The sequence below is a fragment of the Pan paniscus genome, chromosome 2 (assembly GCF_029289425.2).
Source record: "Pan paniscus chromosome 2, NHGRI_mPanPan1-v2.0_pri, whole genome shotgun sequence".
Taxonomy (NCBI): domain Eukaryota; kingdom Metazoa; phylum Chordata; class Mammalia; order Primates; family Hominidae; genus Pan; species Pan paniscus.
Window position 1 is genome coordinate 36,329,547 of NC_085926.1, and position 23,169 is coordinate 36,352,715.

General features: G+C 39.0%; 1 protein-coding gene across 3 annotated transcripts in view; it reads left to right on the forward strand.

The window, feature by feature from the left end:
• Positions 1-13,425: 13,425 nt before the first annotated feature.
• Positions 13,426-23,169, forward strand: part of STAC (SH3 and cysteine rich domain) — a 172,589-nt gene continuing 162,845 nt past the window's right edge. Inside the window, exon 1 of one of the 3 annotated variants that reach the window (XM_055109641.2) lies at positions 13,426-13,800. In XM_055109641.2, the coding sequence (XP_054965616.1) occupies positions 13,690-13,800 (111 nt within the window). In that variant the 5' untranslated portion in view covers positions 13,426-13,689. The remainder of the gene's footprint in view (positions 13,801-23,169) is intronic. The other 2 variants (XM_003826119.4, XM_003826118.5) reach the window with 2 other exon arrangements.

Here is a 23,169-nt window from a genome sequence, read left to right on the forward strand (position 1 = left end):
TCTCTCGACCTGAGTTCTCCAAAATTTGGAAACTATTCATGAGTATTCTTCTGTCATGGCAATATAATTTATTTGCATAATTTCAGTAAGAAGCTGTTTTCTTTTGTAAAAGGACACAATTAGAGACACAGGTTATTTTACCAAAGCCTTGACTAGAGTGCCATATTTTCCAATATGACTATACTGCTTTGAGGAACTGAAGTTGGCCTTATAGAGCCAATAAAAAGCCTCTTGGAAAGACTGGTCTTGCACCTTGTGACCTGTGGTAAGAAAAGAATGTGACTTTCTGATAGTCTCAGGAACCTCAAGTTATTTTGGGACCTTGAGAAGAGAGGAATACAACCATTCATACAGGTATTACAGGCACAGTCTGATGGAGAATCATTGGCTTGGTTAGAATCGAGGCTTGTAAAAGTCTAATCTGAGATTGCTTATAAAAACTTTCTGGCAAAGCCATCTTTAAAAGTGCCAGTATGGCCAGCCACTATTCTTGCTGCACTTTATGCAAATAATCAGGCCAAATATAATGAGGCTAAAATTTATTTTTCAAATAAATTGGTCCTACTATGTGAGAAATAAAAACAAAATTGTCAAGTCCCCCCAACCAACTGAAATAACCCCCTCTTGGCCAAGGGAACAACACAGAAATCTTTAAAAACTAAGTTTCTGGCCGGGCACGGTGGCTCACACCTGTAACGCCGGCACTTTGAGAGGCCGAGGTGGGTGGATCACTTGAGGTCAGGAGTTTGAGACCAGCCTGGCCAACATGGTGAAACCTGTCTCTACTAAAAATACAAAAAAAAACTTGCCAGGCGTGGTTATGTGTGCCTGTAATCCCAGCTACTCGGGAAGCTGAGACAGGAGAATAGCTTGAATCTGGGAGATGGAGGTTGCAGTGAGCCAAGATCCCAACACTGCACTCCAGCCCAGGCAACAGAGCAAGACCCTCCATCTCAAAAACAAAAAACAAAAAAAATGAAAACTAAATTCCTGGCCATGATGGGAAGTGAGGTCAGACACACCTTAGCATACCCCTTCCCTCACTAACCTCCCTTAATATTGTTCCCCCTAAGGGGTAAACAGAAACCAGCCCTAAAATGTTGGCTCCACTGCTGATATGAACTAATTGCCTGATGCTGCCCCTCCCTTTTTGTGGTTTCAGTGCAACAGATGACCAGTATTCCTTCCCGATAAGAGACCAAGGACCACCAAGTGGCTCTGGCTAGTCTACAGAGGCTGTCACAAAAGGCCTTCATGTTCTCTGCTTCATATTTTGATGTAAAGGGCCTAATTGTTATACACTTAAATGTTGAGTCTCCACCCCAAGGTGAACATGGGATGCATGTTGCATACATGTTAGCCTATTATGCTTGCCCATGCCACTCCTTCATGAATATTCATAGCTCCTATAACCTGTTGAATATGTACACTTGGCCACCCTGCTCAACATAAATTCTTATTCCCTCTGCCGCTACTTGAAGCACTCGCTTTTCAATTTCAGCTGCAGGCTTCACTTCCCACCTGCACATTGTGGTGGCCTCTTTTAAAAATAAAGTCTTCCTTTCTAAATTAATAAACTTGTGACTTTTTTGGTCAACATATGATTTATCCTTGCTAGAAATGGAGTAATTGGGGAAAAAATTATTCAAAAGAAAACTATAGTAAATCCTTCATTTGTTTCTAGCCCTTATCATTGTTTTTGACTTGTTATTATTTGCCCACAATTTGAACTGAACCCTGAATTATTTCCTGGCTACAACAGTTCTCTAAATTAAGAACCAAATTTTATTTTTCTTCACGCTCTTTTTTTTTTTTCTGGTAATCCTTGTGTGCATATTAATGTTATTTATCTCGTTTTTCTTCTTCTGAGAAAACCAAAGTCATGGTATCCCAAAGACTAGAAGATTATTCAACAAAGCCTATGAATCTTCTTCATTTGGAATCCCACAGGGCCCAATCTGTCTGCCATTGGCAATGCACCACATTAAATGTTGTACAATATCAAGCATTCTCCCTAAAGGCTCTGGGACCATTGTGGAAGAGAAGCGTGCATGAGATCGTAAGAGCTGGGTTAGGGAAATGGAGTGTGGAACATAAACTTCATTTTGGATGCCAATCTGCCACGTTGACTTCTGATTAACGCCTGATCCAGGAGTGCCTCTAAGATTTCTCCTTTATCTACTGTTTCTGTAAATGTTGTCCTTAGGCAGGTTGATATAGCACTCTTGCCTTTCCCTGGGGGTGTCAACTTTAATTGTCCTACATATGCCTTCCCTATGGTATATAAGCCCTTGGTCTGAGGGTTAGTGGTGCAGGGGTCCACCATGTCATCTGGCCGCAGCCTGAGATAATGGCTTCTGTTCAGAAGTCCCTATTAAAAGTTTCTTTCTGAGAAACTGGATTTGTCAGACTTCTTGGACCTCTCAGCTTCCTTGGCCTTTGAAGGTAGTTTCACATAGACTTGCCCACTACAGAACGCAGATCTAAAATTTCTATTTGGTTCTTCTTTATGTCTTCTATCTGTTTTCTGATACTTACTATTTCTATGCTGAGGTTTTCTGTTTATTCATTTGTTTTAAGAATGTTTTTATTGGTGACTGAAGCATTTTTATCATGCTGCTTTAAAAGCTTTGTCAGGTAATTCGGTTTTTTGTTTGTTTGTTTGTTTGTTTGTTTTTTCAAGACAGAGTTTCGCTCTTGTTGCCCAGGCTGGAGTGCAATGGCTTAATCTTGGTGCACTGCAACCTCCACCTCCCAGGTACAAGTGATTCTCCTGTCTCAGCCTCCCAAGTAGCTCAGATTACAGGCATGAGCCACCACATCCGGCTAAAAAGCTTTGTCAGGTAATTCTAACAACTCTGTCATTTCTGTTGGTATCTATTTATTGCTTTTTTTTTTCATTCCATTTGCTATCTTCCAGTTTCTTTATATAATGAATACTTTTATTGAAACATGGACCATTTTGTATTCTGTCACGAGACTCTGAATCTTATCTTTACTTTTAGCTGGCTTTCTCTGACACTGCTCTTGCAGAGGAAGTGGGGCAGGTACCACCTTGTTACAGCCAGGTGGAGGCTGAAGTCCAGATCCTCTAGGGGAGGATGGCCTTTATTACTGTTGGGTAAAGATGAAAGTCTCACTCCTCATTGGTCTCCACTGACACTATGGGTGGGCCTTATTATAAGCTGGTGGGGATTAAAGACCTGATTCCCTACTTTTTTTGAGGTGCCTCTTTATACCCTAATGAGTGTGAAAATTTGGGTTCCCCATTTAGCCTATACTGGTATAGGTTGGGGTAGAACCATGGTGTTTTCTGCATGTTTGGCTGGAATACAGCAATTGTTGTCTGTAAGTTTCTCTCTTGCTTGCCTGCTCCCTTTTTTGGTCCATTGGCTAAAGACAGCAGGCTTTTGCTAGTGCTTTTTTTGTCTGTTCCCACTGGCATTTCTGGGTTGCAACCTTCTTCATCTCCAAGTCTGGGATATATAAGGCAAAAAGAAAATCCAGGGAACTCACCAATGTGTCATCCCTTGGGTCCTGAAAGCACATATGAGTGCATTCTTCTTCTCTCTACTTTCTTCAGTCTGCCTTTTAGATTCTTGTTATGTCAGTTTTATACATAACGTCCAGGGATTTTAATTGTCCTTAGACAATTAAAGAGCTAGGGAAAAATATGTCTACCCCTTCTACTAACAAGCAGGGGTCTACTCACTTTTATTTGGGTTATCTACATCTTATCAAATTTTTAGGTAAATGTTTAGGTTTTATTGAAATATATCTGCAGAAAAGCTCACAAATGAATTACCACCACCAAAAGTGAGGTGATGGCAGTTTACTAGCACCCTAGAAAGCTATAGTGTTTCTTCCCAGTTATAAATTATCTATCCCTCTTCCCCAAAGATAATCATTGTCATCACATCTAATGCTAGGGATTAGTGGGGATATTTTTGAACGTTATGTATATTATATAATACAATATGAACTCTTCTGTGTTGACTTTTTTAACTATGTTTGTGAGAGTAACTGAATGACTGATGACCACATGACAAAGTGTTAAACTTCATTAATCATCAGCAAAATGCAAATAAAGTCGCAGTGATAAAATTAAAAATAATGACTGTATAAGTGTTGAAGAAAACAACTGGAATCCTTAATTTACACTTACATGTTAGCATCAAAAGTCATGTACAAGAATGTTCATAGTAGCACTATTCATGATAAGCTGAAAATAGAAACAATTCAGCTGTTCATCAACACACAGTGGATGAAAGAAATCATGGCAGATCCAAACAATAGAATTCTACACAACAATGAAAGAGAAAACATTCAACAACATGAGTATTCAATGATTTTTAAATACTGTTGCACATTTTACTTTTAATGTAGTTTTAAAAATCAAACTATGTTTCCTGAAAGAGGAAATATAGGCTGGGATCAGTGGCTTACGCCTGTAATCCCAGCACTATGGGAGGCCAAGGCAGGTGGATCACCTAAGGTCAGGAGTTCAAGATCAGCCTGACCAACATGGTGAAACCCCATCTCTACTAAAAATACAAAAATTAGCCAGGCATGATGGCAGGCGCTTATAATCTCAGCTACTCGGGAGGCTGAGGCAGGATAATCACTTGAACCTGGGAAGCAGAGGTTGCAGTGAGCCGAAATCGCGCCACTGCACTCCAGCCTGGGTGACAGAGCAAGACTCCATCTTAAAAAAAAAGAAAGAAAGAAAGAAAGAGGAAATATGCCATAGTGCAATATGTTGAATGCAATTTAAAACACTTTTAATTCCACATATTTTTAAAATATGCATGAATGTCTACGATATACATTTTTAAAACATTATAGTGAGTATCATTTGAAGGAAGGGGATTTTGAGTGAGGATGAGAGTAAATTTGGAACAGCTAATTAAATAAGTTAAAAGGAGAAATGGGATTGCAAGGACTGATTTTGACAGTGCAATGAATAACTCAATTCTGGGTCCTTTCAATATCTCCAACGTAATAACACTAAATATAAATAAATAGCCAACACAGCATACCACAAGAAAACATAAGCTGGATATATACCAATCTTAAGATGCCAGGAATGACCTACCTCTTCTCTTTCTGAAAAACTGCCATTACCTTTCACTATTAACTTCTTTCTTTGGTAAATCCTCCCTGGACCCCTCAGTTCAATTAGCCCTTTCTTTTTCAGATTCCCACAGCTGTCTCTTCATACCTGTGATGATTATTATTATTACTGTTTTGAGATGGAGTCTTGCTCTGTCGCCAAGGCTGAATTGCAGTGGCGTGGTCTCGGCTCACTGCAGCCCCTACCTCCCAGATTCCAGCGATTCTCCTGCCTCAGCCTCCTGGATAAACGGGATTACAGGCATGTGCCATCATGCCCAGCTAATTTTTTTTATTTTTAGTAGAGACAGGGTTTCACCATGTTGGCCAGGCTGGTCTCAAACTCCTGATCTCAGGTGATCCACCCGCCTCGGCCTCCCAAAGTGCTAGGATTATAGGCATGAGCCACTGACCCCAGCCTACCTGTGGTTATTTGTCCTAAATTCTGCCTTTCTAATGAAGCTGAATTTTCCTTTGGGTCAGGGAATCTGCATATACTTGCCTATATTCCTAGAACTAATAAAGCACCTAGTATACAGCAGCCCTTGGCAAATTTTGATGAATAAATTGGTGAATAAAACAAGGACTTCATTCATTAGACATCTACACCTTATTTCATAACAATCTCAAATATCTTAAGCTGAATACTAACTCCTTGACCCCATGACCACACAAGAGGTAGAAACAACAGGACATGGTGACTCACTACATAAGTGGTTGAGGAAAAGTGAATGGAAAAATAGGGCATATTTTTTTATTTAAAATATGGGTATTTATCTCATTTCATCCATTAGCACTGTAATTGCATTCTAGGGAACTCAGCAATTCTGTGCAATACAGTGTTGGTATCCAGGCTGGGCTTCCTCAAAGTACTGAGCCATTTGCTTGGTAGACTTTGGCATTTTGGCAGCTTACATTTTAGGGATGAAACAGGACCAAGATGCAGTCAAAAACCTCCTCAGAAGGTCTGCCTGAATAACAACTGCATTCATACTATCTCCCACTGTACCCTCTATCTGATAAGCTATCATTATGAACTATTGTTAACTATTATTATTGTTTGAAGAGACAAAAATCTCCAATTTTTTTTGGCCAGTTCTGCAATAACAAAGGTAGATTAAACATAGGTATGTTTCTTAAGTCTGGGCTTTATGGGTAAGTTTGCCTCAGCTATGGAGGGAAGAAACTTGGTATTTAAGGCTTAAAGCTTGAGTCATCTTTTCCAGGCCAATTGTCAAGTGCCTGATGGATGGTTCATGGCTACCAAGGGAGCAACTGGAGAAACATAGAGGGTTACAGGAGGCAGAAAGACAAAGCAGTCATATAACCCCCATCCTGAAAAATATAGTAGAAAGAATTTTTGAGATTCATTTGCTGCCAGCATGGCTCTACAAACTTTTGGAACATATTTCAAAGTAAGTACAAAGCATTATGTATAAAGAGCATCAACTATTATCCATTTTTGCTGGAATTCCTGTTCTTTGTTTTGAAAGGCAATTCTACTGCTCACTTTTAGGAACTTCATTTAAGATACATAATGATTAAGTGGGATATTCATAATCCTTTAGAGGTTGTAAATGTGCAAGCTATATGTGTGTTTAAATTTTAGGGCCCCATATACAGAACGGGTTTCTGTGTCAAAGAGAACCAGAGTTCTCTGTGTCTGGCTTCCCGGAATGGAGATTCTATGTGTGTCTCTCAGAGCTCTGAATTTTGGCTCCTTTTTACTCTGTGACCCATTTAACCCTCCAGCAATCCCTATGATGCTTTTTTTCCCCCTCCCTCTATTACTAGTTAAAACAGTAGCATTCCTCCCAGGCTGACTGAGATCCAAGTTTCCTCAAGGGCCATTTGTAAAAGTACTTAAAACTATTATTCAAAGCATTTTTCTGGCTCTAATCTTTCCCTTTTTTCAAGCATTGCCCATATGATCAGTAAATGTTACTCCCAAAGGAAAAAAAAATAAAACTGTGGAACCAAAACTGAACAAAGCCTGCACATGCACACCTCCATGTTTTTACTGACACCATGCATTTCGCTCAAGGTTCTTTGCTTCCCCTTATCCTTCCAGAAAAATCATAGTCACCCTTCAAATTCCACTGGAACCTTCTCCAGCATCCTTTCCATTTGGTGAACCTTATCCTTTCCCTGCACATGCTCTCAAATCATGTTGTGCAGACCTCCTGCACAACAGTGATCACACTGAGTTTTACTGTTTGCTTAGGTACTGTGAGAAGCCTGAGGTTTAGAGTCTGAAGATGCGGGCTAGACTCCCCACTCTGCATTTACCATATCCCATTAGGGAAGTCATAAACCCTCTCAGGCTTCTGATTACCTCATCTAGAAAATGGGTCTAATAGTACTTACCTTGCCAGGTTGCTATTTAGAAAGAGACAATGAGTTTCTAATTGCTCTCTAACAGCTCCTGGAAAAAAGCATAAATGATCCCTCATAAATAAATTACTGTGCATCTATTCAGGGGAAAACACAGAGTCATTAGAAAAGGATGATATATACTTATATTTTTTGACACAGAACTATCTCTATGATATATTACTAAAGGGAAAGGATGTTATAAAAATGTTTGATGTCCTGAGATCATTTTATGTAAATACGAATAAATACAAATGTAAAATGTACCCATATATGCATGCACGTCTAGAAGGAAGTTTACCAAAATGCTAATAGTTTTTACCAATAGGTGGTGGAATTTTAGAAGATTTTAAATTTCTTCAGTATTCTTGAATACTGCTTGACTAATGGTAAAGCTATTTGCAAAAGAATATTTAGAGATACTATGCATAATATCAAAATTAATTCAAAAACTTGGAAAAGAAAGCTGTGCAGCTAGTAGTTTGGTCAAATATTTCAAAGCTGAATAAAACAATGACCAATGGGATTGGTGAGCAAGTAAACTGACATTAGTTCATTGTGTCACATATTAATTGACTTTGGGCAAGTACTTAATCTATTTATGTTTTGATTTTCCCATCTCCAAAATAGTTTTTTATTAGATCTACAAGCTCCTCTACAACACTGACATTTTGTCATTCATCAATTCATTAATTTAACAAATATTCACTTATTATATGAGCACCTAAGCATCAGGGATATAGGGTGAAGAGGAAAGATGAGGCCTTTGACCTCATGAAGCTTACATTCTAGATGACATCAAAAAAGGAAAGAAAGAAACAATGCTTTCAGATGGTGGGCACTGAGGTCCAAAACATGAGAAGAGCTGGTCATAGGGAATAGTGGCAATCCCTCAGATACTGAGAACTCAAGCACTAAAACTTGGTGAGAGACCAGGCATTTTTGAGGGGCAATAAGACCAGGGTTGGCTGGATCATACACCTCTTAAACTATTACCCTAAACTCATAGAATAAGAAAATATAAAGCTAAATGTTAATTACTGGTCAAAGGACCAAAATATATAGGATGAATTTACTTTATATGCATTTCCAAGAAATTTTAGATATTTGCTGCTTCTAAATTCTAAACAAAATCTATTACCAGTTTTAGCAATGTAGAATACATCTAATTTTGACATTGTATATGTATTTGCCCATAATAAATAGTAAATCCAACTCAAATCAAATACATTTGCCCAAAATCATATGGATGGTATTGATGACGATGATAATAGTAATATCAGATCCTATTTTGATTAGGCATTCATTCTTACAGAAACTCTACGAAGTAGGGACTATTATCCCATTTTTGACTTAAGGAAATTGAAGCTGAGAGAGATTAAATCAATTGTCTAAGATCGCACTGCTTTTAAGTGGAAGAGCTGGGATGTTTGGATTTTAGGTTCCTGGCCTTTTCCACTAAATATAGAATAAAGATTCAAGCCATCCTCTTTCTCACAGAGGCTATAACCAGTTAGAAGTAGCCATACATTTTAGAGAAAAGGGATAAGTCTTAACCCATAAGGTAAACAGCTATATGAGGACTGGGCCTTGTTACCTTACCTTTTTCTGGGAACCTCCAGTGGACATAACTCGAATGCACACAAACAGTGCTTTACAATGTGATCAACTATTATTGTTGTTATTATTACTAATTGGTGCTTAGAAAAACAAGTTAAGGATGCTTAAGCTGTATCTGATTTGCCCTCACAAAAATGAGTCTCCCAATTAAATTATTAGCTTTGATTCTGAGAAGAGACCAATCATGAATTGCTATGAGACCATAATGAAGCCTAGCATTAGCAGCTGTTCAAAGTAAGAGGTGGTGGTGGTTGTGGTAGTGTCAGTGGTTAGACTTTGGGCAAAGCATTTGGTTTCTCTAAGCTTGAAGGCAGATCCATTAGGCTGGATCTAGAGGGTGACAAGCGATGCTAATAGTGGATGCCAGCTGGGCCCAGTGGCTCACACCTGTAATCCCAGTACTTTGGGAGGCCCAGGCAGGCGGATCACGAGGTCAAGAGATGGAAACCATCCTGGCCAACATGGTGAAACTCCATCTCTACTAAAAATACAAAAATTAGCTGGGCTTGGTGGCACATGCCTGTAGTCCCAGCTACTCAGGAGGCTGAGGTAGGAGAATCACTTGAACCTGGGAGGGAGAGGTTGCAGTGAGCCGAGATCGCACCACTGCACTCCAGCCTAGGTGACAGAGCAAGACTCCATCTCAAACTAAAATAAAAAATAAAAAAAAGTGGATGCCTCTTGCTTACATTTGTCTAGACTTCTTGGCTATCATCTCCAAAGTGTAGATATGCTCATTATTTACTTTTAAGACAAAAGAATGAAATGGGCAACTCTTCATTATTTGGGAACTTGCCCTGTGCCTTCTATTATGCCTCTGGCTCTCAATTTGCGTTGCTCCTAATCTTTAAGGCCTGCTGCCTTTTCAGGACATCCAGGTTCTGCTGTTGCCTAGGTGGCAGCAAACCAGAGTGGCCAAAACTTGGCCCAGGAGCAGGATATAACTGAGTCCTTCCTAAACTGTAGAACCTAGGATAATTTTCTTTATCTTGCTAAGGTTTCATAGGGATTAAATGAAAGAACAAATATACAATGTCTATGATGTATTAGAAACCCAATACATGTTAGCTATTATTGTTATCAGCAACCTATGCCTTTCTCGTATACTCTGTTATATTGTGTATCCATCATGACTCTGATGCATCACGCATGGAGAGCCATCCCTTCCTTGAGATCCTCTCCTTTATCCTCAACAGTTCTCCATCTTATCTTCCCTCTTCTTTTTTCTTGTTGTTCTTTTCTGTACCCTTCATAAGTATGTCTGTTCTATTTAAGAAGTCTTACTAGTATCTTTTTACCAAATGGCTCTATAAGAAGCCAAGGTCCATAGGATGAAATCCAGTCTCTTTATACAAACTCAGAACAAAGAAATGAGAGAAGGTTAGCAGCATTACACAGTCTTCTGCTTAACGGTGTTTACTGTGAAAGGCCCTTGGATGCAATCAGGAGGAGGCCTTTGCCCTCTTTACAAATTAATGAACAAGTAAATGAACCAGAAGTGGGAGCTTCCAGTTCGAGTTTGTGCAGATAAATTTCTGTACACCTCACACTTCTGCTGGCTTGATATTTACCCAGAAACCAGAGTGAAATAGACCATGAAGGGAATCTACAAAAATCACAAAGCTACAGACTTGAGACTTAGAATAATTATTCACAACCTTTTTTCCTCAGGCTTTACCAGACTGCAGTAGAAATGAGAAATCTTGACAACCATAGCTAAAATGTCATAAAGCTTCTAAGGCAGAATTTCCAGTCTTCTGTGAGGTCTCACCTAAGCATTCCTGGGTGTCAGATGGGGTATCTCACACATAGCCATGAAAATGTACACTTCTGCTCAGGGATATCAATGCTTCATGAGGGGTACTCTGAGGATCACTTTGCTGGTCTACCATCTACTGACTCAAAGCACTGACAAATCCCATTGTTTTACAGAAGCATTCAGAGTCTTTTTCCATTCAGTTTGTGGAGGACACATGCAATAATTAATGCCTAGACCATTTCTAGAGCTCAGGGGCTACAAGGGTAGCCTCTTTTCACCACCTTGTTAACAAGCATTATACCAGGAGCTAGAGAAACAAGATGAACATGGCATTGCCCCTGCCCTAGGGGAGATCATAGCCCAACAGAAGAGCAGGCAACCTTGTCATTGATTACTTAGGAAAGGAAGTCATGGGAACATGGCATTGATTTGGGAATCTAAATCAGATAAATGGGTCAAGGAAGGAGATGTCAAGAGTAGTAAATACTTGGATATGTGATTTGAAGAATAAGATAAGTTAGCTAGATAACAAAAGATCGGATGGAAAATAATGTGAAACAAACACATAAACAAAGGCGTGATTTAGTTTGGGACACCATGGCTAATTCCTATGGTAGGTATTATTTATCAGACTAAGGATTTCTGTTGCTGGATCAGGGTGGGGTGGAAAGGAAGGAGGTACTAGCTTCTCTAAATTTCCTTCAACGGACAACATTTAAACATATACTATTGGCTAATACTGTTGCTAACTTGAGCTAAGCACTTACTAAAAGTAAGGATGACATCTTCAATTCTTAAAAAAAGAAAATCCAAAAGAAAAAAAGGATGAAAAATTTATTGTTCTAAGCCATGACATGCTTGCTCACCAAGACTGGAATTGCCAGTAGACCCTGGGAGTTCTGTTTCCTAAGAAAACCCTCGTCTGGCCCCATGCTAGCTCAGGCTTCATTTGTACACACTCATCAAAGTCTTGTACTTTCCCTTATCATAGTTTTTTTTAAATGTGTGTGTGATTTAATTAATCGCTGTCTCTCCCACTAGACTTAAATTCCAGGAAAACAGACTTAATCTGTGTTTTCTCTCTGCTGTATCATTAGTTTCTGGCACAATTCTGATACAGAATAGATGCTTGATAAAAATGTGTTGATATGGCTGCTCCTGTCATTGTGTTTGTGACTTTGGCTACTAGAATTCTGTCTCTATCGAACACTCAGGCATTGTGTTGTGAGAAGGAAAAAGCTGAAGCCATTTGGGCTAGCCAATCTGGCCCCGTACTGAGGGTCACCAGAAAATTTAGAGCATTTTGAAAGCTAAATGCTGAGTAAGAGGCTGACACTTAGAACAGTAGCTTTCAATTGACATCTGGGATGGAAAGAGTAAGAGTAAGTTTATTCTAAAAGACATGAGCTAGGGCATGGATGCAGGACCAAACACATAATTTGCAGGGTCAAGTACAAAATGAAAATGTGATCTCTTGTTAAATATTTTTACCGAATTTCAAGATGGCAGCATCAGCACGGGGCCCTGTGTGACTGCACAGGTTGCACATCCATGAAGCTGTTCTTGCAAACATCTACAGCTAATTTTAAAAATCTGAACAGAAGTTTGCAATTTTCTTTTAAAAAATTGAGGGTATTTTGTATTAATGGGGGAAAAGAGGCTTTTAAATATCTAGGTGTATTTCTTTTCCCTGCACACTGAGGTTGTCTTCAAAAGAAACTGGACCCTCTGTATCTTTATTCAGTGGGGCTATTCCTATGTTTCCAAAAGATTTAGTAAGGCAGGCTGGTTTGCCCCTCTGTGAACAGTCCTCAACTCTTGCTATACTGCAACATCCAATTGCTCTTCAGCCAAGACCTGGCCTAGATTTGAGGCTCCACAGTCGGAAATGCATGGATTTTGAAGCCCAAATGTGTTCGAATTCCAGTTTCACCAATTATAGTTTAGTGACTTAAAGCAAATTACTCAGTCTTCCTACAGCCTCAACTTCCTCATCTATAAAATGGAAGTGATAATCCCTAGACGCATAGAGTAGCTGGGAGGATTAAATAAGGTAAAAAGAAAGGGTTTAGTACAATAAGTGCACAACAAACGAGGAACAGGTGTCCATATACACACTGCATTATCTCTCTGCTTTAGATCAAAGCTGAATGGAGAAAACGCAGTGCCCGTGAGTCAGGGGACCCCCACTCAGACCCCTGCTCTCTGTCACTGAACCCTATAAATAGCTTAGCTAAGTCACTGTCTCAGTCACTATTCGTTGGGGTGAGGAATGAGGGAGTTGTTGCAAGTGGCCCTTTCTGGCTATATCATTCACAGATTTTCTATTCTTTGGGGTTTGGGTCTGAATTTTCAGCATCCTCTCTGAAGAATCACCCCCACCCAGTGCCGGCGTGCGCCCAGCCTTCCCCCAGCCCTTTCCAGGGCGCTGCCCCCTGCCTGCCCTCACTACTCCAGGCGCTGGCCCTGCAGCCCCGCCCTGGAGCTGCCTCCCCGCCTCCTTCCTCCTCCTGCGGGCGAGCAGAAGCCCGCTCGCCCGCTGCCGAGTGGCAGTCACGACTGTGAGGTCGGCGGCGAGGTGGCCGCGGGCGCGGCGGGGCGGGGCAGGGCGCACTCTCCTCCACGCCCGCGGAAGTGCCGGGGAGGTGGGCAGGGCGGGGAGGGAGAGGGAGCGAGGCTGGAGGAGGGCACGTCGGCGCCTCGGCGAGGATGGGAGTCCCCAGGACCCGGAGCTGAGCAGCCTGGCGCGCGGCGGGCAGGGCGCGCAGGAGGACAGAAGCCTCGCTGTTCCTCCGGGAGCCCAACACCGTTCCCGCGCGGCCACGATGATCCCTCCGAGCAGCCCCCGCGAGGACGGCGTGGACGGGCTGCCCAAGGAGGCGGTGGGCGCCGAGCAACCGCCCTCTCCTGCATCCACCAGCAGCCAGGAATCCAAGGTACCGAGCACGCTTGCCCCCAAGAGAACACAAACTCACTCTCCTCTCCTGTCGGTCCAGCTTTGTCTCTCCTCCTATCTAGCACGGGCGTGGGGGTCTGAGACTTGCTAGTTAGCCCAGGGCTGTAGGACTTGAACGTCCGGTAGGACCCGCTGAGACTTGAACGTCCGGTAGGACCCGCTGCTCACGATGCTGGACCACGTCCCTGTGGACCCAGCCTTCCCGCCCACACATTCACACACGCAATTCATGGTGGCTCCGGGTTCAGAGATCGATTTCTTGCGGGGTGGTAGCTTGGTTTTTTTTGTGCTTTGAACCTGCTTGTGTCCAAAGCACGTGTAGTAGGTATTAGGTGGCTTCTGAAGGCTGAGGGATGGAGACAGCCGAGGGATACTCTTCCAGAAAAGCTTGAGTACTGGGCCAGAAAAGCATGTATGTATCCCAAGGGTCTCAGAGACCTTTTGCTTAACAGGGATCACCCCTACCTTCAGATACTACTCACTAAAAAAGAAAAAGAAAGGGTTTGCCTGCGTTTGTCTGAAAGTTGATGTTCCTCTTGTGAAAGTTAATACTCTAAGAACCTATACTTGCTTTTATGAAAGTTACACTAACACGTATACACAAAACCAAGCCCGCAGCAGTTCTCCTGTCACTGTTACACTTCCTCTGAAACTCCCGTGGGTGCCAGGCACATGTTTGAAAATCTTGGAAGAGGGTAGAGTAAAATGTGGCTGCTAGCAGTGCAATGCCAAATGGCAACTCAGCTGGTGGTGGAAATCCTAAGATGGAGTTTGTAGTTATGTGGATTCTTTTAAGTGTAGAGCTCCTGGCTCTTTATTCTGATTTCATTGTGCGATCCCCAGGCATTTGGGGAATGTGAGGCAGTCCGTGTATACCAGCAAAGGAAAGGGGTTGCCAGTTTGTAGGATAGGGACAGGCCAGATGGGGCAAGGAAGACTGCGATCCTGTCTCTCTTCACATGCATCCCTGGAAGCCATTGATATGATCAGGAGGATGAAAATCACAGCCTGAGTGGCTCTGGGGATTTGGTGTGATACTGGGCACTGTACATTTCCCAGCCCCCTGAAGTTAACCATCAATGATGGTAATCTAAGCCCGAAAGCTTTACATCTTATTTATTTTTATTTTTTTCCTGTTACTTACTGGCTGCCAGACCTGGGGTATGTGTGTCAACTTTTCTAAAACTCGGTTGGAAATGAGGGAAAAAGCCCCAACTTCCAGAGACATTGTGAGGAGTACATGAGAGGCCCTAATGTCCACCTGGTATACTGTAAGGACTCAATCATGTTTATCCTTTTCCTTCCTGAGATAAAGAGATGGAATCTATCTCATCTCAAATGATCCACTCCAAAGCAATCTGATAACCCATACACATGCACTACCTCTCCTCAGTCAAAAAGTTTCTGGGTATCATTGCCTCCCATTGAACATCAGTCCCCAGAGTGATATAGGTTAGTGGCCATTTTAGAGGAAAGCTAGAATTCTATAAATGAATGTAGCTGAACTCAAGAGTAAAACTAGTATTGAACTTTTTGAATTGACCTGTTGCTCTGCAGTAGGCGTGTTCTGGAAAGGGCTTAGCATTTGGGCAAACAGTGGCATGGTTCAAATGCATTATATGGATTTGCTATTTATAGATGTCCTAATGGAAATTATTTGGCAGAGCAAAAACCACATATGTAATGCCCATAATTATCCACCAATTTATCTGGCTTATGGTTTTGTACAAATTAGTTTTTCTCAAAGTGGTCTATACACCGGATGTGTGTTTCTACATTCCTAAATTTGATGTCATGGCCTCAGTAAGCTTAATTAGTGGAGATGAACTATGGCAGCCCATGAACCCTAGGAAATTGAATGCAATATTGTATGCCTACATGTGAATTTTTCTTGGCATAGCATTCATGATATTCTCAAAGTGATCCATGCCCCTTAAAAAAGGCTAAACTGCTAGTAGGGAGGAACGTGTGGTAAGGTAAGGGAGTAGGATGGCATGACACTGGAGGAGAGGAAGGCTCAATTCATTCTATTCTAGGAAGGCCACATGTTAAAGCTTACTGGCGTTTACAAGGATCTTTGACCCTGAGCATGAGAGCTTGGTGAGGAAAATGTGAACAAGACAGTAATAAGCATTCCATCTTACTCTTCCATGAAGTGGTCTTGTTTGTAAAATATCTTGTGGGACAAACATGGTTCAGGCCCCCTTGGCATTAAACTCTCTCAAGGAAGACTTAAAATTACTTTTTTTAAAGACTTAGTTTTTTTTGTCTTATTATAAGAGTAACAAATACTCTTTGTAGATATTTGAACAGTCCAGACATAAATGATGAAAAGAAAAATAAATTAGCTCTTGGTTTACCATCCAGAAGCATCTACTAATAATACTTTGATCTATATCTCATGTCTTTTTAAATCTGTTTATATATTTACATAGTTGAGAGAGAACAATAGTGAGCATCTACTGAATGTTCACTGTAAGTCAGATACAACCTTAATCTTCACAATAGAAGATTCTGTTAATATTTCTATTTTATGGATGGGGAAGTGGAAGCCAAGAAAGGTTAGATCATTTTCATTGTGAAAATTTATTTTATTATGGAAAATTTTAATATACACAAAAGTAGAGAAAACAGTATAAAGAACTGTCATGGACCTAATCATGTGGCTTCACAATTAATTCATGGACAGTATTGTTTTATGTATTACCACCACCACCACCACCCTACACATACTGGATCATTTTAAAGCAAATTCCAGACATGAAATAACTTCACCCGTAAATATGCTATCAGGTTACATCTCTCAAGGATAAGGGTTATTTTCATAAACATGACTATAATCCCAATTAGCACATATTTCAGGTGTTTTAAGCTAAGGGCCACTATATTCTTTAGAAGCCCACAAATAGTCTTTGGAAAATCTGTGAACAACCCGAACCAGCATTCAAAGTTGTCCATGTACATGCATATGTGCATCATCTAGGGAAAGAATTTATAGCTTATCTCAGGTTCACAAAGGGTCTATAGCTTCAAAGGTTATCTTAATGTCCTTTTTCTCTTGAGGAAATTGAGGCCCAAAAAGGGGCAGTGACTTGCTTGAGATCACACAGATAGTTACTGGCAATACCCTTACCTACAAACCCCGTCTTGGACTTTGGTATCCCAGTACAGTTTCCTCAGAGCAAATTTCTGTAAGCACAAGTCATAATATAGTTTAATGTAATTGTGGGTTTTCTTCTTTATGAAATTAGTTGAGTTGAATAAGTTTGAAAGCCACTGATGTATCATACCCTTCTATCTTCCCACTAACTATTTGAGAAAGATGACAGCCTAATTTATTTTTTAAGGGCTTGACAGAGACCATTGACTATAAACAAAAATTTCATGTCCCATTATCCCTTATTTCAATGAATATCTTTTCTCCTACTGACTTAGTGACAACATAGAAAGCTTGCTAGTGTCTAATGTGAAGGTTTGCTATAAATCTCTTTGTCATCACTTATATGACACAAGGTCACATTTTGATGATATTGAGGAATCACACCTCAATATCATCAATATCAAAGGTGAGATTGACACACCTCTGTGAACATGCCTAATACCTCAAAGCCTCAGCTTTCTCATGGGGATGCTGATGGGGCTGCTACTACCCAATTGGTGTGCTTTTTGTAAGGCCTAAGAATATGTAAAACACCTAATATGTTTGTTATAAGCATACACAAACATAAACCATTATTTATTTTCTCTATTTGTTTCAAATCAGATGACTGCTACCACCAGCCAACCCCAAATGTCATCATTGGAATAATTTCAATAACCACAACTGACATTACCATAATGTAACTGAGTTTACCTCTTTGGGCTTTTAGTTATGCTAATTGATTACAATGAGACTTCACTTCAGCTATTTTGCATCCCCAAGAAGATAAGACATAGACTCACCAGCATGTGATTTAGATTTTGAAATGGTGCTATAAGCCACCCAGTGCCCTAGTGGAGCCACGGACCAAAGTGACCCTCATTCCTGGAGGATTATTTCTGAACCTGGACCACAGTCCAACCTATGAAAAAGAAATCTCTAACCATGAAGACATGCCCTGAATCTCCCAGAAAGATTTCTGTGTCCATCTATCAGCAATTATTTATTGAGTGCCTACTTTGTGCCCAGCATATCTCATACATATTTGTGAAGCTGTTATTAATAAGGAATTTAACTTCTATTCAGGGAAGAAGATGAAAGAAAACGAAACCTTGGCTTTGCATTGAAATCACCAAGGGAACCCAGGCCATAGGCTAGAACCACTAAGTTGAAATCTCTGAGAGAGATCTCAAGCATCAGTATTTTCTATACAGATGCCCACTGAAAACAGAATTAGAATAGTGTATACATAAACCCAAGTTTTGCCTTTTCTTCCACCTAATGTTATACGTAGTCTTCCTATACTCTTAAGTAACCAACCACACAAATATTGAAGATAGCCTAATATTCCATTTCATTGTTCTACCACATCAATTTCAGCAGTCCCTTCTGATTTCATATTTATGTTCTTTCCCAGATTTCATACATTTAAAAAATATTAAAATATACATTCCAATGCATAAATATTTGTATATGTTTCTAATCAGTTTCATGACAAATAGAATTAACTAGGTCTGAGTATAAACACTTCTAAGGTATTTTATTCTCATAACCACAGTGACCTCAGAAAAAGTTGTATTATAGTCTTTTTTTTTAGTAAACTTTTCATCAAAGTACAACATCATCCCCAAAACTGCACACATTAAAAGTTTATAGCTTGATGAATTTTCAAAAAGATAAACTCTTGACCTTTGTGTGACCACCTCATAAATCACAAAAAGAATATTACTGACACCCCAGAATCTCTCTCATACCCCTTTCTAATCACTAACCTCCTAAAGGTAAATAGTATCCTCACTCTAACAACATAAATTATTTGCTCATTTCTGAACTTTTGATAAATTGAATCATACAATATTTTATGCCTGACTTCTTTCACTCAACATTATGTTGAAATTATCTGTGCCATTGTAGGTAGCAATAGTTTTCATTTTTATTACCATATAACATTCCATTGTATGAATGGAACACAATTTATTTACCTACTCTACTGATGATGGACATTTGGATTGTTTCTTGTTTGGGGCTGCTATAAGCCATACTGCTATGAACATTCCTTATATATATTCTTTGTGGCACATATGAAGCTCTTCTATTGGGTATATACCTAGAAGTGGCATTTCTGGCTTATAGGGTATACACATGTTCAGCTTTAACATACTTTTCAAAATGGCTGTACCACTTCATATTTCTGCCAGCAATGTATAAGACTTCAATCCACTCTTTGTGCTACCATCGTTTCATATTGTCTTTCTCATTTTGGCCATCTAATAAGCAATTAATGGTATTGCAATGTGGTTTTAACTTGTATTTCCCCAATGACTAATGAGCTTAGCAGTTTTTACATGTTTATGGCATTTGATGTCTTCTTGTGTAGTTGTTCAAGTCTTTTGCCCATTTTTCTATTGGGTTATTTGCTTCTTATTAATTTGTAGGGGTTCTTCTGATATTCTGGATATGAGAACGTTGAGAGAAAAAATGTATTGCAGATATTCTCTTCTACACTGAAAAAAAAAGGCTTACCTTTTTTCTTCTTCACTGAAATTCCTAATTTAATGTAGTCTAATTCTTACATTTTCTCTTCTATGATTGTGCTTTTTGTGTACTGCTTATGAAATCTTTGCCTATTCCAAAGTCATTTAGATATTCTATTATTATTTTCTAGAATTGTTATTATTTGCCTTTCACAGGTGGATTTACAATTCATTTGGAATTGCTTTTTTGGTATGGTGTGAGGTAAGGGTCAAGATTCATTTTGACTATGCCACTTTTGCTATCCATAAATAATTTGACTGTATATGTGGAAGTTTCTATTCTGCCCATTGGCCTCTTTGTCTAACCTTCTACCAGTACAGCACTGTCTTAAATGTAATGATTTTATTTAAAAGGTCTTGATATCTGGTAGCGTAAGCCCTGGAGCTTTGCTCTTCCTTTTCAAAACAGATTTGAGTTATTTTTGACTCCTTGCATTTCCACGTGCACTTTGGAATCACCTGATCAATTTGCACAAAAACACCTGCTGGGATTCTGAATGGAACTGCATTGAATCTATAAATCCATGTGGAGAGAATGGGCATGTTCTCACTCCAGAGTATTTGCTTTTGTCAAGTCCCCTAGGACATCACTGAGAGGAACCAAATTTTGTTACTTTTTCAGTTTGGGGTTTACCAAACCAACTTTTGTTGTCTAAATTCAAGCCTCAAATCTATGTGAGGGCAGATCCATGAATAAGAATTCCAAGATAAATATTTTATTTACTTGTTTATTTTTGTCCACCTTAAGACTAAACTAAGATTTCTTTATCATCAACCTGAGTTGGTAAGAATTTTGTTTCTAGTTCATTTTTTCCTTCTTTTTTAGATTCTACTCCACGTAGACATCAAAACCAACCTAGGTTTTTCTTGACTGTGGTAAAATATGCGTAATGTAAAGTTTACCATTTTAACCATTTTTAAGTGTACAGTTCTACGGCATTAAGTACATTCACATTGTTGTGCAGTCATAACCACCATTCATCTCCAGAACATCTTTATCATCTCCAACTGTAACTCTGTACCCATTCAACATTAATTACTAATTCCCCATCCCCTTCTTTCCCCAGTCTCTGGCAACTACCATTTTGCTTTTTATCTATATGAATTTGACTATTCCGGGTTTACCATATAAGAGAAATCATATAATATTTGTCCTTTTGTGATTGAATTATTTCAGTTAGCATAATGTCTTCACAGCTCATCTATGTTGTGGCATGTATCAGAATTCCCTTCTTTTTTAAGCTGAATAATATCCCATTGTATATATATACTACATTTTGTTTATCCATTAATGCATCAGAGAATACTTGGGCTGTTTCTACCTTTTAGCTACTCTGAATAATGCTGCTATGAAGTGGGTGTGCAAATACTTGTTGAAGTCCCCTCTTTCATTTCTTATGGGTATATAACCAGAAGTGCAATTGCTGGATCATCTGGTGATTCTATGTTTAATTTTTTGAGAAATTGCCATCCTATTTTCCACAGTGGTCGCACAGTTTTGGATTCTGACGAGTAATGCACAAGGATTCCAGTTTGTCTGCATCCTCACCAACACTTGTTATTTTCTGGGTTTTGTTGATCCTGATGGGTACAAGATGGTATCTCATGTTTAGTGATGTAGATCATGTTTTTATGTGCTTATAGGTCATTTGTATGTCTTCTTTGGAGAAATATCTAGTCAAGGCCTTCGTCCATTTTAAAATTAGATTGTTTGGTTTTTGTTATTGGATTGTAGTATTATAGCTTTCTAACCAGCAAATTTGAATGATGCAGAAGTATTGAATTTTATTATCATTTTACTTACATTTATTCATCGAAAGGGTTATTTTTCATGCCTTTTTATTACTTGTCTTTTTTGGTATGTGAATTATCTGTTCATGTCCTTGTCCATTTTAATACTGTTTTTTCATTTCCTATTGGTTTTAAAAAATTATTTATAAATATTAAATTCAACCTTTCAGATACATTGCTAACATTTTCCCAGATTGAAATTTGTCTTTTTTCAATTTTATTACATTTTCAATGTAGAAGTTTCCTTTTTTATGGTTTTAAATGTCTCAAATTTATTTAGCTATGTTTTCTTCTTTTCAATTATATTTAGAAAGGACTTCCCAACCCTGAGAACAGAAAAATAAAATAACCTGTATCATTTCTCTAGATCCTCAATGTGTACTTTTTGCTTTTATCATTTTCATCCATCTGGAATTTATATCATTATGTAGTATGAAGAAATCTATTTTTTCCCAAATGATGAATCAGTATTTCTAAAACCATTTGTTGAATAATTTATTCTTCTTTCACTGATTTGAAATTTTACGTTTTTTATGTAATAAATGGTAATATGTATTAGATTCTCTTTTAGAGTTATCTGTCATATTCTAATGTTTTGTAACTTTATTTTTGCACTTATTATTGTACTGTACTCTTGCATGACCATTATGCTTTAATTATTGTAGCTTAATAATAGAGTTTGATAATTAATAATACAAGTACCCTCTTGGAAGTTTTATATTTATCTGCACTCAACTTTTCGTTTTCTACCAAATTATAAAAACAATATTTTGAAAGTAATTTCATGAAACTCCTAATATTATTTCAGTGAAATCTTTACAATTATGAGATTTCTTATCCAAAAACATAGTATATCTGTAGTTATTGAAACACCTGTCTTTTATGCCTCTCATAAATGCTTGAAATTGTCTTCAAATATTTCCTGCCAAAATTCTTTGTTAGCTATTTTCCAACTGTCTTGGTCCATTCAGGCTGCTAAAACAAAATGTCATAAACTGGGTTTATAAACAACAGAAATGTATCTGTCACAGTTGCAGAAGCTGGAAAATCCAAGATCAAGGCATCGGCAGAGGGCCTGTTTCCTGGTTTATAGATGGAATCCTGTAGCTGTGTTGTCTCATGGTGGAAGGGGCAAGGTAGTTCTCTGAGGCCTCTTTATAAGGGCACTAATCCGAATCATGAAGGCTCTGCCCTCATGTCCTAATCACCTCCCAAAGGCCTCGCCTTTTAATACCATCATACTGGTGGATTAATTTTCAACAAATGAATTTCAGGGGAACACAAACATTAAGAACATAGCACACAGTATTTCATACTCTGACTTACTATTATGAATTACCATTTTTATATTTTTTAACTGGTGATAGCTGGCACATAAGAAATTCACTGTTATATTAATTTTATAATCTAAAATCATTTATATTCCATTTCTTATCCATTAGTAAAGAAATACAATGTTGCTTACTAGTTCAGAGCATGGGCACAGACACAGCCATGTTCAAATCCCATTGTGCCAGTTTGGGATGCCACTTAACAAGCTTTCCTGTCCCTCACTTCCCAGAGATTCACTGTGCTTTCCATAAAGTGAGCATAATAATGTCCTCTGCAGCATTGCCATTCAAGTTAATTAGTGTATGTAAAGTGCTTAACACAGAGCCTGGCATATAGCAAGTAAATTCAGATTATCATAATATGTGAAATAATAATTTTGCCTCTGTAACTATAATTCTCTTTCATTTGCGGGGGAAAGGGAGTGCAGTGGATAGGGACAGGGGTTTATTGCTGGAGAACTTCCAAAAGTATGGTAAATATTAGAGAGATACCAGGCTGGCACATGACTTAACTTTAAATGCCACTAGTGTTTTACTATACATGTAGTATTGTA